The following is an 11,657-nucleotide window of genomic DNA, read 5'->3' as shown; positions in this document are numbered from 1 at the left end:
ATAGATCTTTTTAACGAGCACATTGCTGCATGGGCTCTTCGGGAAATTCCGCGCTCCGGGGCTCGGTTCACTTGGACGAACCGCCAACTCAACCCTGTCCGATCGGTCCTTGACCGTGTTTTCATCTCTCCGACATTGGAAGGCTTCTTCCCTTTGTGTTCTCTCTCTGCGGAAACGAGCCTGGGCTCTGATCATACTCCGCTCATCTTTGACTCCGGCGAAGGGCTGCCGGAGCGAAGTAATCGCTTCTTCTTCGAATCGGGCTGGTTCGAACGCCAGGACTTCCTTCCCATGCTCCACAATGCCTGGCTCAATCTCTCGGCCAAAGTGGGAGGCCGGGATATCATTGACTGGTGGCAGTTCATGTCTGGCAGCCTGCGCCAACTCCTCCGGGGTTGGGCTCGCAACTTGGGCATGGCCAACAAACGGGAGAAAGAAAGTCTGATGACCCAAATTATGCAACTTGATGTTCAGGCCGATTCGAGTGGGTTGGATGAGGACGATTGGGCTCTTAGATATTACCTCGAAGACCAACTCCTCCAAATCGTTAGTGCGGAGGAAGAATACTGGCGACAAAGAGGAAGGGTCAAATGGGCTCTCCAGGGGGATGCCAACACGGCCTACTTCCATGCTGTGGCCAATGGTCGGAGACGAAAGTGCTCGATCTCGTCTCTTAATCTTGGGAACGAAATCACGAATGATCCCAGGAAAATTCAAGCAGCCATTTATGATTTCTACCGTGACTTGCTAGGATCGGCGGGGAGCCGCTCCTGTAGCCCGTCCCCAAGGACTTGGCCGTCAAATGCTCAAGTTTCGTTGGAGGACAACAATCAGCTGATGCTGAGTTTCTCTGAGGAGGAGTTAGACTTCATTGTCCGGGAGATGAAATCCGACACGGCCCCTGGTCCCGACGGCTTCCCTATTCTGTTCTTCAAGCGGTTCTGGCTCAATGTTAAGCGTGGGGTTCTCCATATTCTCAATGATTTTATGCTGGGACGCATAGACATCTCTCGCCTAAATTTCACCATCCTCACCCTGATCCCCAAAGTCCCTGGGGCAGACTGTGTTTCCCAGTTTCGCCCAATCGCCCTCATTAATGTGATCTTCAAAATCGTATCTAAGGCGTTTGCGTACCGTCTTGATCCCATTGCGCAGAAAACCATCAGTCTGAATCAAACGGCGTTCATCAAAGGGAGAAACTTGTTGGAAGGCCCTCTTGCACTCATTGAGATTGTTCATGAGTTGCGTTCTAAGAAGTTGGGAGGGATTCTCCTTAAAATGGACTTCGAGAAGGCTTACGACCGGGTAAACTGGGAGTTCCTGGCCGAAGTGCTTCGATGCAAAGGCTTTGAAGAAGCATATATCCACAGAGTGCTACAATTAGTATCCGGCGGTCAGACTGCCATCTCCATCAACGGAGTGATTGGCCCGTACTTCAGGAACAAAAGAGGGGTGCGCCAAGGGGACCCGTTATCCCCTCTTCTGTTCAACTTCATTGGTGAGGCGTTGTCGGGTATCCTCTCTGCCGCGGGGGCGGCAGGCCACATACAGGGTGTGGTGCCCCATTTGTTCCCTGGTGGGATTTCCCATCTTTAGTATGCGGACGATACGCTTATCCTCATCCAAAACTCGGAAGAAAACATAGCCAACCTCAAATTTTTGCTTATGTGCTTTGAAGATATGTCCGGTTTGAAAATCAACTATCATAAGAGTGAAGTCATTGTGATGGGCCAACCTTTGGAGGAACAACAAAGAGTCGCGAATAAGCTGAATTGTAAACGCGGCTCCTTCCCTCTCATGTATCTTGGGCTCCCTATCTCGGACAGGAAGCTCCGACTTGAACAATGGTTGTTCTTGGTCCGCAAGCTGGCCGGTAGAATTGAACCGTGGCTGAGTAAACTCCTCACCTCTGGGGAAGACTGATCCTGTCCAACGCGTGTCTTGATAGTATTCCCATCTTTGCCATGGGCCTCTTCCTGCTGCATGACGGGATTCATGCTAGATTCGACTCACACCGCTCCAAATTCTTCTGGGAAGGAGCGGGCAATAAGCGTAAGTATCATATGGTCAATTGGCCTTCGGTTTGCCGGCCGAAATCCTCGGGAGGATTAGGCTTGCTTAACTCAAAAAAGATGAACATTGCCCTGCTGTCCAAGTGAATTTGGAAGCTATACCAAGACGAGGCTTCTATCTGGGCGACGATTATCAGAGCCAAATATCGCGACGCCGATAACCTGTTCGAGGGCACCGGACACGGGGGCTCGCAATTTTGGAAAAGCCTACACAAAATTAAGCACTTCTTCAAGTTGGGAGCGAAACACGTCATTGGTGACGGACGGCGCACTCTTTTCTGGACTGACTGGTGGTGCAGTAACCAGCCCATCAAAGAATTGTTCCCTGACCTCTACAATATATGCTCTAACCCTAATCTCACGGTGGCTGCGGCCCTAGATGCGGGGGATCTCAATATCACCTTCCGTCGCTCCCTCAGCCTGGAAGGACGAAGGCAATGGAGCGATCTGGGGACGCTCACCGAGCCCTTTACCCTCTCTAGTAGCAAAGACAAAGTCTTATGGCACTTAGAACCTTCGGGCAAGTTCTCTGTGCAATCGTTGTATGCCAAACTCTCTCAAGGGGCGTCTGTTTCTTATCACAAGGATGTCTGGTCCGCTAAAGTACCCCTGAAGATCTTGGCAGCTCATCCTCGACAGATTACCTTCTAGCAAGCAAATCGCGACGCGTCACGGCCCTGCCTCGGGTAACTGCGCTCTATGCGGCCAGATGGAAGATGCTGGGCATATTTTCTTCTCTTGCTCCCTTGCAAAGTTTCCTTGGAGTGCCATCCGTCAGATTCTCGACTGTAACTGGAACCAGGGGAACTTCCCACAGTTCCATGCTATTCTTTCCAGCCTTGCGGGAAGGGCCCGTAGACTGTTGTGGTTTCTCTTTCTCGCCCAATCGTGGGCCCTGTGGAACATTCGTAATAAACTTACTATTGAAAAGAAAGTTATTAACCACCCCGCTAATGTGATTTTCAAAACTGCTCTTTTTATATAGCTATGGAGCGGCAAGGCAAAGCCAAGCGACCGGGAGGGCCTCCGGTGGGTGGAGAACAAGCTGAGGGAGCTATACGCCGCCGTGAGACCAGGTCACTCAAGCCAGTGAAGATTTAGTTTATCTCGCTCGCGAAGTCTGCCCTTGCACCTTCTCCTTGTTCCGTCTTTAGTCTGGTTACCCGTGTTCTATCTCTTCTAGTTGTGTTACCGTTTGGCTAAGCTGTACGCCGCAGCATTGCATAACTTGTTGAACCTGAGGGCTTTATTAATTTAAAGTCGGGCATGCTGTTGCCTTTTATCTAAAAAAAAAAGCTGGTGGTGTTCCTGGTGGACCAACAAATATGCCCATGTTTGTAGATACCTTGTAATTAAAGGAGATGCTTTTTTTTCTTCTTTCGAACATCGTAGTTTCTATATGCATAGCGGCCAAATCACGATTAATAGTTCCACCTAAATGAGGATTCTTATCCTTTGACCAATGCCTGGTGACCAATTGCCAATTATCTTTTGTAACACTACGAAGTGCGTACAAGTTTGATTCGGGTTGCTTGACTGACCAAATTGCATGGGTGAACTTACACTGGTAGAGCAGATGTTTAATCGTCATTTTTGTGATGATTAAAAAGCAACACTTTGAGCTTAATTAAATGATAGTTGAGGTTTGCAAAGTTATGCTTAGTTATGATGACACCTTTGCAAACATACCAAGTACATTATATTTCCATGTTTCAAATTTGTTTGTTATTGTTAATTACGTTTTTGAGTGTTCTATCACAAATTTTTTCCACTCACATGCATATTCTATTAAAATTCATCGTGACCTCGCGACAAATGTAACATTGCAATCAACCCTTGAAGGGCATGACATGCCGCAAGGCAGGCCCAGCTAAATCATGTGCGGACATCACGTTAGGTGGGATGTTCTCAGCACCTCACCTAGTATCACATTTGTGATAACACATATGATACGAAGTTGCATATTGGCCTTCGTGAATGGTAGTTCCTAGCCGCTTACAATCCCATGCTTGAAACTCTGACCATTCTGGATAATATCCAAACTAGAAGCATTCTGGCCGCCATCCACATGCCAAAAAAGGGTGAGTTTACAGCTGTTTTTTTTAACAAACCTTGGAGATAGAATTTGGGCGATTTACACAGAAATAACCCAAAAGTGAAAGAAAAGCACAAACTGACCCTCCGGCCAAACTATTTCACCCATCTAACCCTTTTATGTGGCGCCCCTCCCATGGGCGCCACATATGCCAGTGTGGCGCCCGTCCTGCCGGCGCCACTCTCCCAGCCGACGTGGCGCCCTCGACGTTGAGCTGGTGCGCCGATCCGACGTGGCAACATGTGTGGCGCCGCTCCCATCGGTGCCACACTGTGAAACTGTGGCGCCGCTCGGAAGGGCGCCACACATCCACTTAAGTGTGGCACCCGAGCCGCCCCCAGCCCGACCCTCTTCTTCTTCTCTCTTCTCTGTTTCTTCAAGACTCCAAGGCGGCCGGCGGTTTCTCCTCCTCCCCCCCTCTCCCCCACCAAATCCACCACCAAATCATCAGATCTGTCCGGCCAATATGTTCCCCATCCATTCCTCAAGGTAATCCCCTTCGAATCCTTCACATTCATCCACTAATTTCATAGATCTTGCTAGATTTGTACATGAACCCTAGACATGGAAACTAGATTCGAAATTGCTATGTATGTGTTGAAATGGCTATGTATGTGTTGAATGTGTATGTGTAGGAACACTAGATATGTATGTATCCTAGATTTGTGGAGGAACCCTAGACATCAAATTTCATGAATGTGTATGTGAAGGAAACCTAGATATGTATGTATCCATATTTGTGTTACATATGACCATGATTTGTGATGGAATAACTCATATTTGTGATGGAATAACTCATATTTGTTAGGAATGGCTCATAATATGCTTTTTATCCCTAGATATGTATGTATATGTATGTATGTGATGTATGTGTGATGGATTATTTGGATATATTCTCATGTATGTGTTGCTCATATTTGTTAGGAATGGCTCATAATATGGTGTATTTGTGTAAACATGTAGGATGGTGTGGCTCCTAGATCAAGAGTATGACAGGGATCACCGGGCTTTTCATATGACGGAGAAGACAAGGGATCTTCACCCTTTGAAGATTCGTTACCATGGCACAGTGGATATAGCGTATGACGAGAGGTACACGGAGTTCATCGAGCCTACCGGTCTTCTCCCGTTCATATCGCTTGTAAGCCGTGGGGGGCCGAACATGAACGCCGCGGCACTCACCGCCCTTGTCGACCGGTGGAGGCCGGAGACGCACACCTTCCACTTGAGGGCCGGCGAGATGACCCCTACTCTTCAGGATGTTTCCATGATCCTTGGACTTCCTATTCAGGGCGAGCCACTGTGTATGAACACAACTTCTGATGGGTGGCGCCGACAGATGGAGGACCTTATTGGCATGGCTCCTCCGGCGCCAGCAGATCCAAATAAGAGAGCTCCCGCGGGCGCAACTTTCTCTTGGATTAGGCTTAACTTTGGACAATGCCCGGAAGGGGCCAACAGGGACACTCTCAGGACGTACACCCGCGTGTACTTATGGTACATGATTTCGAGGACTCTCTTTGCTGACAGTGGTGGGAAGCTGGCCCATTGGTGTTGGCTCAAGGCGCTTACGGTGTTGGAGCACCGGTGGAGTTGGGGAACAGCGGCACTTGCCTACCTCTATCGGCAGGTGATGATTTGTTGTATGTACTATTCTTCTATAGTAGTGTGCTAGACAAAGTACTAACGAAATGTCTTATGTACGCAGTTGGACGAAGCTTGTCGCAGGACTGGGAGCGGCGGTATTGGTGGAAGCTTGCTCCTACTTTCCGTATGGAGCTGGGACCGCCTATCAGTTGGGCGGACCAGGATACTAAACGTGAGGCCATGGCCTCATCACCGGAACAACCTTGATCGGGAGCCCACTTGGGCATACCTTTGGGACAATGTCTCCGAGATGTCGAGCGATCCCAAGATCATGTACATGCACTACACTGAGGAGTTGGACACTCTTACCGCTGAGCAGGTAACCGATCACTCTTTTGCAATCCTAGTTTTCATAAATTCTATTGGCATGTTCTAAATTCTGAAATATTTGTATGCTGCAGGTGGATTGGGAGCCATATGGTACCTACTACCGTATTGGCGCGGCGATGACTGACCTCAACCACAACTGCACAGAGGAGGCGCGGTTCTGGCGTATGCGCTGCCCACCATATGCATGTGACTTGTTGAATACCACCAGCCGCACAGAGTGATGAGACAGTTTGGGCTGTATCAGGAGTGTCCACCTCAGTGGCAAGACACGGACCAGGCGCTTCATAGGTAAACTTCTAGAATCATGCGATGGAAGATTCTTGATTGAAGAGGTAGAATCTAACTTCTTGATTCTTGCAGGCTTGATAGGCAGCGGCAGAGGAAGATCACAAATTGGCCTGTCCATCATAGCGGCCACGTCACAACGTTCCAACACTGTTTGGAAGCGATACAGAATGCTGGCCCTGTGGAGATTGTGCCTCACGACTTGGCCGCTTTCAACAACTATCTCCAGTGGTTTCATCAAAACACGAGTATCGAGTTAGTGAAACACGCGTATGATGATGACATCTTGGACGACCCCATCGAGTTCGATGAGGTTGCGCAAAGCCAGCACGACATCTATGCCCGCAAAGGGAGATCGACTTCTATTGCTTCCGAGCTGAACTTTGTGGTAATGTATTCTCTCATTAGCTAGTACATCGTCTACATTGGCATGTGCTCGCTTAAATTGTGTATAATATGTTTGTCACAGCGGTCGGAGATCCAAACAACAGCTGACGAGTGCGAGGTTGTTTGGGATCAGAGCTACAGAGATGAAAAGCCTATCGGACCGTTGCGGCATTTCATTAAGGTACGATCACCAACTTTGAATGTACGCCATTATGTTCGGATGGTTTTGTAACCATGACTTCCATGACGCAGAACACTGCACGAAAGATGCGGCGGTTAGCCAACTTGCTAGGTTGCCACGACGCCGAAATTCCTACATCCTCTTCTGAAGAGCCGGAGGTATGGACTATTTTGTTGCTGTCAAACATGTTCTTACTAATTTCAACTTTTGTAATCTCATGTGTTCATGTTTGTGAAGATTCCTGACGACGAGGAAATTCTGAGTCAAAGCATTAGTCGCGGCAAGAAGCAAGCCACACGGTCAGCTTACCAGTTGAAGCCAAGGGGCACGGCTCCAAACCGATACACTCCGGAAGATTATGTCAACCGAGGAAAGAAGGTTGTCATTGAGGAGGATGAGGCGCCGCCGCGGAGATCATCTTTGAGGAGGATGAGGAACGACGAGCCGTTATCTTCAGAGGAGGAGGAGCAGGAGGAGCAGCAGCAACAAGAGCCACGACAGCGGACGAAAAGGATGGCCGTCCGAAAGCAGCCCGTGAGGAGGGGACGTCAAGGATAGATGGATTTGTGTTGTGAACTCTATCTTCATTGCTACGTGTTCTAAACTCTATGTCATTGCTACGTGTTGTGAACTATATGTCGTCGAACCTTATTTGTTGTTTGAACCATTATGATGTGTCGTACATATTCTGTCCAATGTTGTATTCAAAACTGTTGGAGTATGGTAGGATTTTTCATGGGTTTAACACAAGTCAATGTGTGGCGCCCTTGCCACTGGCGCCACACTGCACTGTGTGGCGCCCGTGGCATCGGCGCCACACATGCCAACTTATATCAACTTTTGGGTCGAAAACATCCAGGGGCTCCGGACGATTAGTCCTTAGCCGTTTTGGCGAGCCTCTTTGTGTGGCGCCCGTGGCGTCGGCGCCACACTGTGAGGTGTGGCGCCCGTGGCATCGGCGCCACACAAACAGGGTCGCAAAACGGCTAAGTCCCAGACGATTTGTCTTACAATATGTTTTGGGCAATTACAAATGCATGTGTGGCGCCGATGGGAGCGGCGCCACACATTTTTCCACGTCGGATCGGCGCACCAGCTCAGCGTCGAGGGCGCCACGTCGGCTGGAAGAGTGGCGCCGGCAGGACGGGCGCCACACTGGCATGTGTGGCGCCCATGGGAGGAGCGCCACACAAAAGGGTTAGATGGGTGAAATAGTTTGGCCGGAGGGTCAGTTTGTGCTTTTTTTTTTTACTTTTGGGTTATTTCTGTGTAAATCGCCTAGAATTTGAGCCAACATGAGGTCTTGGCAGTAAGAAGCTTTAGAAGGCATTTGTTGAGCATTGTTTTGACCCTCTAGGTTTTGAATGCCAAGACTTTGGGATAACAAACCACATTCAATTTGGTCACTCTATTTCTATATTTTCTGTCTCCCTTGAGAAAGATCGTATATAAAAAAATCATATCTGCACGAGCACTTTGTACTTGGAACTGGAAATGGCCTGAGAACCATATCTGTTGAGGATATTACCCATAGCTGTACAACATAGTGCGACTGAAACGTGTCTATATTCAAGATCTTATCATATGAACGTTTGTTTCTCTGAGTGCGCATGCCACAGCGATTCCTCGTACGTGGACTGCCATGTGAGCGTCGGTAATCTAGCCTTTGACAGGTAAAAGGATTCTTGGTTGCAGCTGGGATCATGGCATCCACAGGAAAAGAGAGGGTAAGAAAGAAACAACGATGCATCCGGCCGGCCTGCACGACGCAGCGCACCATCAACTGTGGCCACAGGCACAAACTACAGTAGTAGTAGCTGGCATTCAACACATGGTTCACGCTTCACGGGCGGGCAGCAGAGAACACATGTCGGTCGATTGCCTCTCGTCAGCTTCGTCTTGACTCTGAAGATGCGCCAGATTCTGCCGGCGTCAAAGCCGTTTCCACCGTCGATTGTGGTGCTGGGCGCGAGAGTGGAACTAGAAGTGCTCCGAGCTAGGCGACGAGGGCGATAGCTAGGCTGCGACGACCCGCTGATGACGACGGGAAGGCGCAGGCTGGTCCCCCGCTGATTCAGCTCGGCTCCGTGTGATCCAGCAGCCAATGTGGATTCTGCCAAAGCTAGCTAGCGGCACTGTGGCAGGCCAACTAGCCCTTGCCTGCCTACACGGCCTACAGCCACTACTCGTACCAGTACCCTAGACAGCCAATGCGATGGATCATGGTCATAGACTTGTCTGTGTTTTTATTTACAGTTTTTAGTTTACTGGCAGGCCGTATTTTCTACTGGAAGTGGAGTAGATAGGAACAACCGATTGAAATTTACTGCTGGCACATATATGTTTAAGCGCGCGCACAGCAGAACAGCCGGCGTTTAAGTTTAGGGCATTTCTAGCGGGCCGATCCATCCAATCCTTGATCATCCGAAACGGTTCGCGCTGATTGGCAGCGCACGATCTAGCGGCGTGACGCAAACGAACCGACACACGCAGACCGACGCATTCTTCCACCAAATTTAGGTCGCGGATGTGTTGGGCCGGATAGCGCGCATCCTCTCCTACACCACCACGATCCCTCCCGGCAGTGGGATACAAACCACTCCATTTCCTCCAAAAACCCCCACCGAAATTTGGCCGACGGAAAAGCCAGCCGAAACGATGGATCATGCCGCCACGTCCATTGCGCCGGCTGCTGCCAACAGGAAGCTAACCAAACCAAAGAAGCTCGCCAAGGATTTCACACCGGACGAGCGTCAGGCTGAATCGGTGAAGCGCTCAGGCCGGAGAGAGGCCGCCAGAGCTCGTGCAGCCATCACCAAGCTCGAAGACGAGCGACAGAAATAGAACGACCGCATCATTGCAGCGTGTGCCGAGACCAACAACGACTTGCTAGCACTCAAAGCCACCCAGCAGGCCATGTCGATGAAGCAGGAGGCGCTCAACGTGGCGTTCGGCCAAGGTTTGGTAGTCTATATGGCTCCCCCTGGGCATGTCGTGGTCGGCGCTTCATCGACCAGCTCCGTCACATTAATGTCGAGTGGCCGGCCTCCTCTTCAACCTAGGTCGCTAGGCGCGCATACACCATCCTAGGACGGTCGCCATGGGAAGCCTGGATGCGCGCACTCCCGGCTCAGCGATCCCCGTTCGACATCGTCAGAGTCATCTGGGCAAGACATTAACCTCAACTGCACTCCCACAGCCGGACACACAACGCCGCCGCCGCCAGCGGCGAAGAACCAACGGCACATCTCTGCCGCTGATATGCCGCTGCCAGTCAACCTATTCAACAGAATACTGGGGAGATACCATCGGTGAGCAAGATGGTAATTTCATTCCCATTGGTACGGCCAATCAACTTGATCGCATATTTTTTCCCATTGCAAGTTGGTTGTGTTTGTGGCTTGTCATGGCCACTATGTGTGTAGTAATTCATGGAGAACAAAGGCGAGTCCGTCATGCCGGTGGCTCCGAGGATGATGGCGAGTACACTCAAGATGAGAATCAATATGTTGAGACTCAATAAAAGGGCTACTCCATTGACAACCAGCAATTGTTTGGGAACGACGGCTTTTCCATGGGCGAGGGATTCACCCAAGCCACAGCCGCGACACTGGCCGCGTCACTTGCCGTGACGGCTTCCGACGGCAAGAAGGTGAGCCAAAGGACCACGAGCTACACCACCGAAGAAGACAAGTTGCAATGCCGTGGTTGGATGGAATTTCACAAGATCCACTTTGTGGTGCTGAGAAAAAGGATTTTCATATTGGCGGCGGGTAGGCAAGTATACTTCCATGAACATAGTAAGTTCCTGCCAAACCCCTTCTATAGTGATCGAAAAGACCTCTACCTTGCAAAGAGAGGGGGCTTCGTCCATGCCGAGTGTAGCAAGTTCCAAGGCGGCAATATGGGGCGCCTCGGCCATTGACATCGTAAAACCTCTTCCACTCTTCTCAATGAACATTGCACATATGTTGGCATTTGTCATTGATTGTTGTCCATATGTGTAGGTTGTTCAAGCTTTGGAATACTTCAAGACGGCCAATTACAACAAGGCTTTCACACTGAGCCATTGTTGGATATTGGTCAAGGATACCAAAACGGGGGAAACAAGCTACTGCCTTTGAAAGAAATTCGAGGACACAAAAAATAAGGGTGATGGCAATTCTTAAATGTACGGTACCGTCGAACTCGAAGAAGATTGCCAATGCCTTGGCAACCCTACAACCGATGAACTAGCAGGGCACAAGACAACCAAGACCGACATGAACTGTCAAGTTTCCTCATTATGGTTCCAAAAATCTTGAGGGAGTTGATCGTCAAAAAGGAAGAGGACATTGATGAGAGGGAAGAGAGGCGTCGCAAAGAGAAAGTGGCTACCGCAAAGAGCTTTATTGATCTCCAAATGAGAGCTCTTGGGGTGGAAGAGGCCCATGCCAAGTCCAGGCTCATCGAGGCTGAAGCCAAGGCTAGGCTGATGGATGTCGATGAAAAGTCTAGGATCTTGGAAGCCGAACCCAAGATCATGGCTAGGGAGAACCAGATCATGCTCACCGACTTGGACAACATCTCCAACCCCGTGCAAAGGGATTGGATTGCGAATAAACAAAAGATCATCCTATCTCGGGATGATTGAAGGGCAATGTCAAGATGATCGCCATTT

The 11,657-nt window shown here is 49.7% G+C and overlaps 1 protein-coding gene across 1 annotated transcript; it reads left to right on the top strand.

Moving 5' to 3' along the window:
- Nucleotides 1-5,524: 5,524 nt before the first annotated feature.
- Nucleotides 5,525-11,121, top strand: LOC124657080. The gene is made up of 6 exons (XM_047195694.1): nt 5,525-5,797; nt 5,876-6,133; nt 6,389-6,432; nt 6,646-6,817; nt 10,524-10,649; nt 11,005-11,121. Exons 1-6 carry the CDS (start codon nt 5,525-5,527, stop codon nt 11,119-11,121), a joined length of 990 nt encoding a protein of 329 aa, XP_047051650.1.
- Nucleotides 11,122-11,657: the final 536 nt, after the last annotated feature.

The sequence above is a fragment of the Lolium rigidum genome, chromosome 5 (genome assembly GCF_022539505.1).
Source record: "Lolium rigidum isolate FL_2022 chromosome 5, APGP_CSIRO_Lrig_0.1, whole genome shotgun sequence".
NCBI classification, from domain to species: domain Eukaryota; kingdom Viridiplantae; phylum Streptophyta; class Magnoliopsida; order Poales; family Poaceae; genus Lolium; species Lolium rigidum.
The sequence above is the reverse complement of the archived record's forward strand: the minus strand, read 5'-3'. Positions and strand labels throughout refer to the sequence as shown.

Coding starts and splice junctions, on each gene's coding strand:
- LOC124657080 (XM_047195694.1), top strand. CDS start 5,525: ATGGCTCCTCCGGCGCCAGCAGATCCAAATAAGAGAGCTCCCGCGGGC. Junction 5,798..5,875: donor TTGCCTACCTCTATCGGCAG/GTGATGATTTGT, acceptor TTATGTACGCAG/TTGGACGAAGCTTGTCGCAG. Junction 6,818..10,523: donor CTTCCGAGCTGAACTTTGTG/GTAATGTATTCT, acceptor ACTCAATAAAAG/GGCTACTCCATTGACAACCA.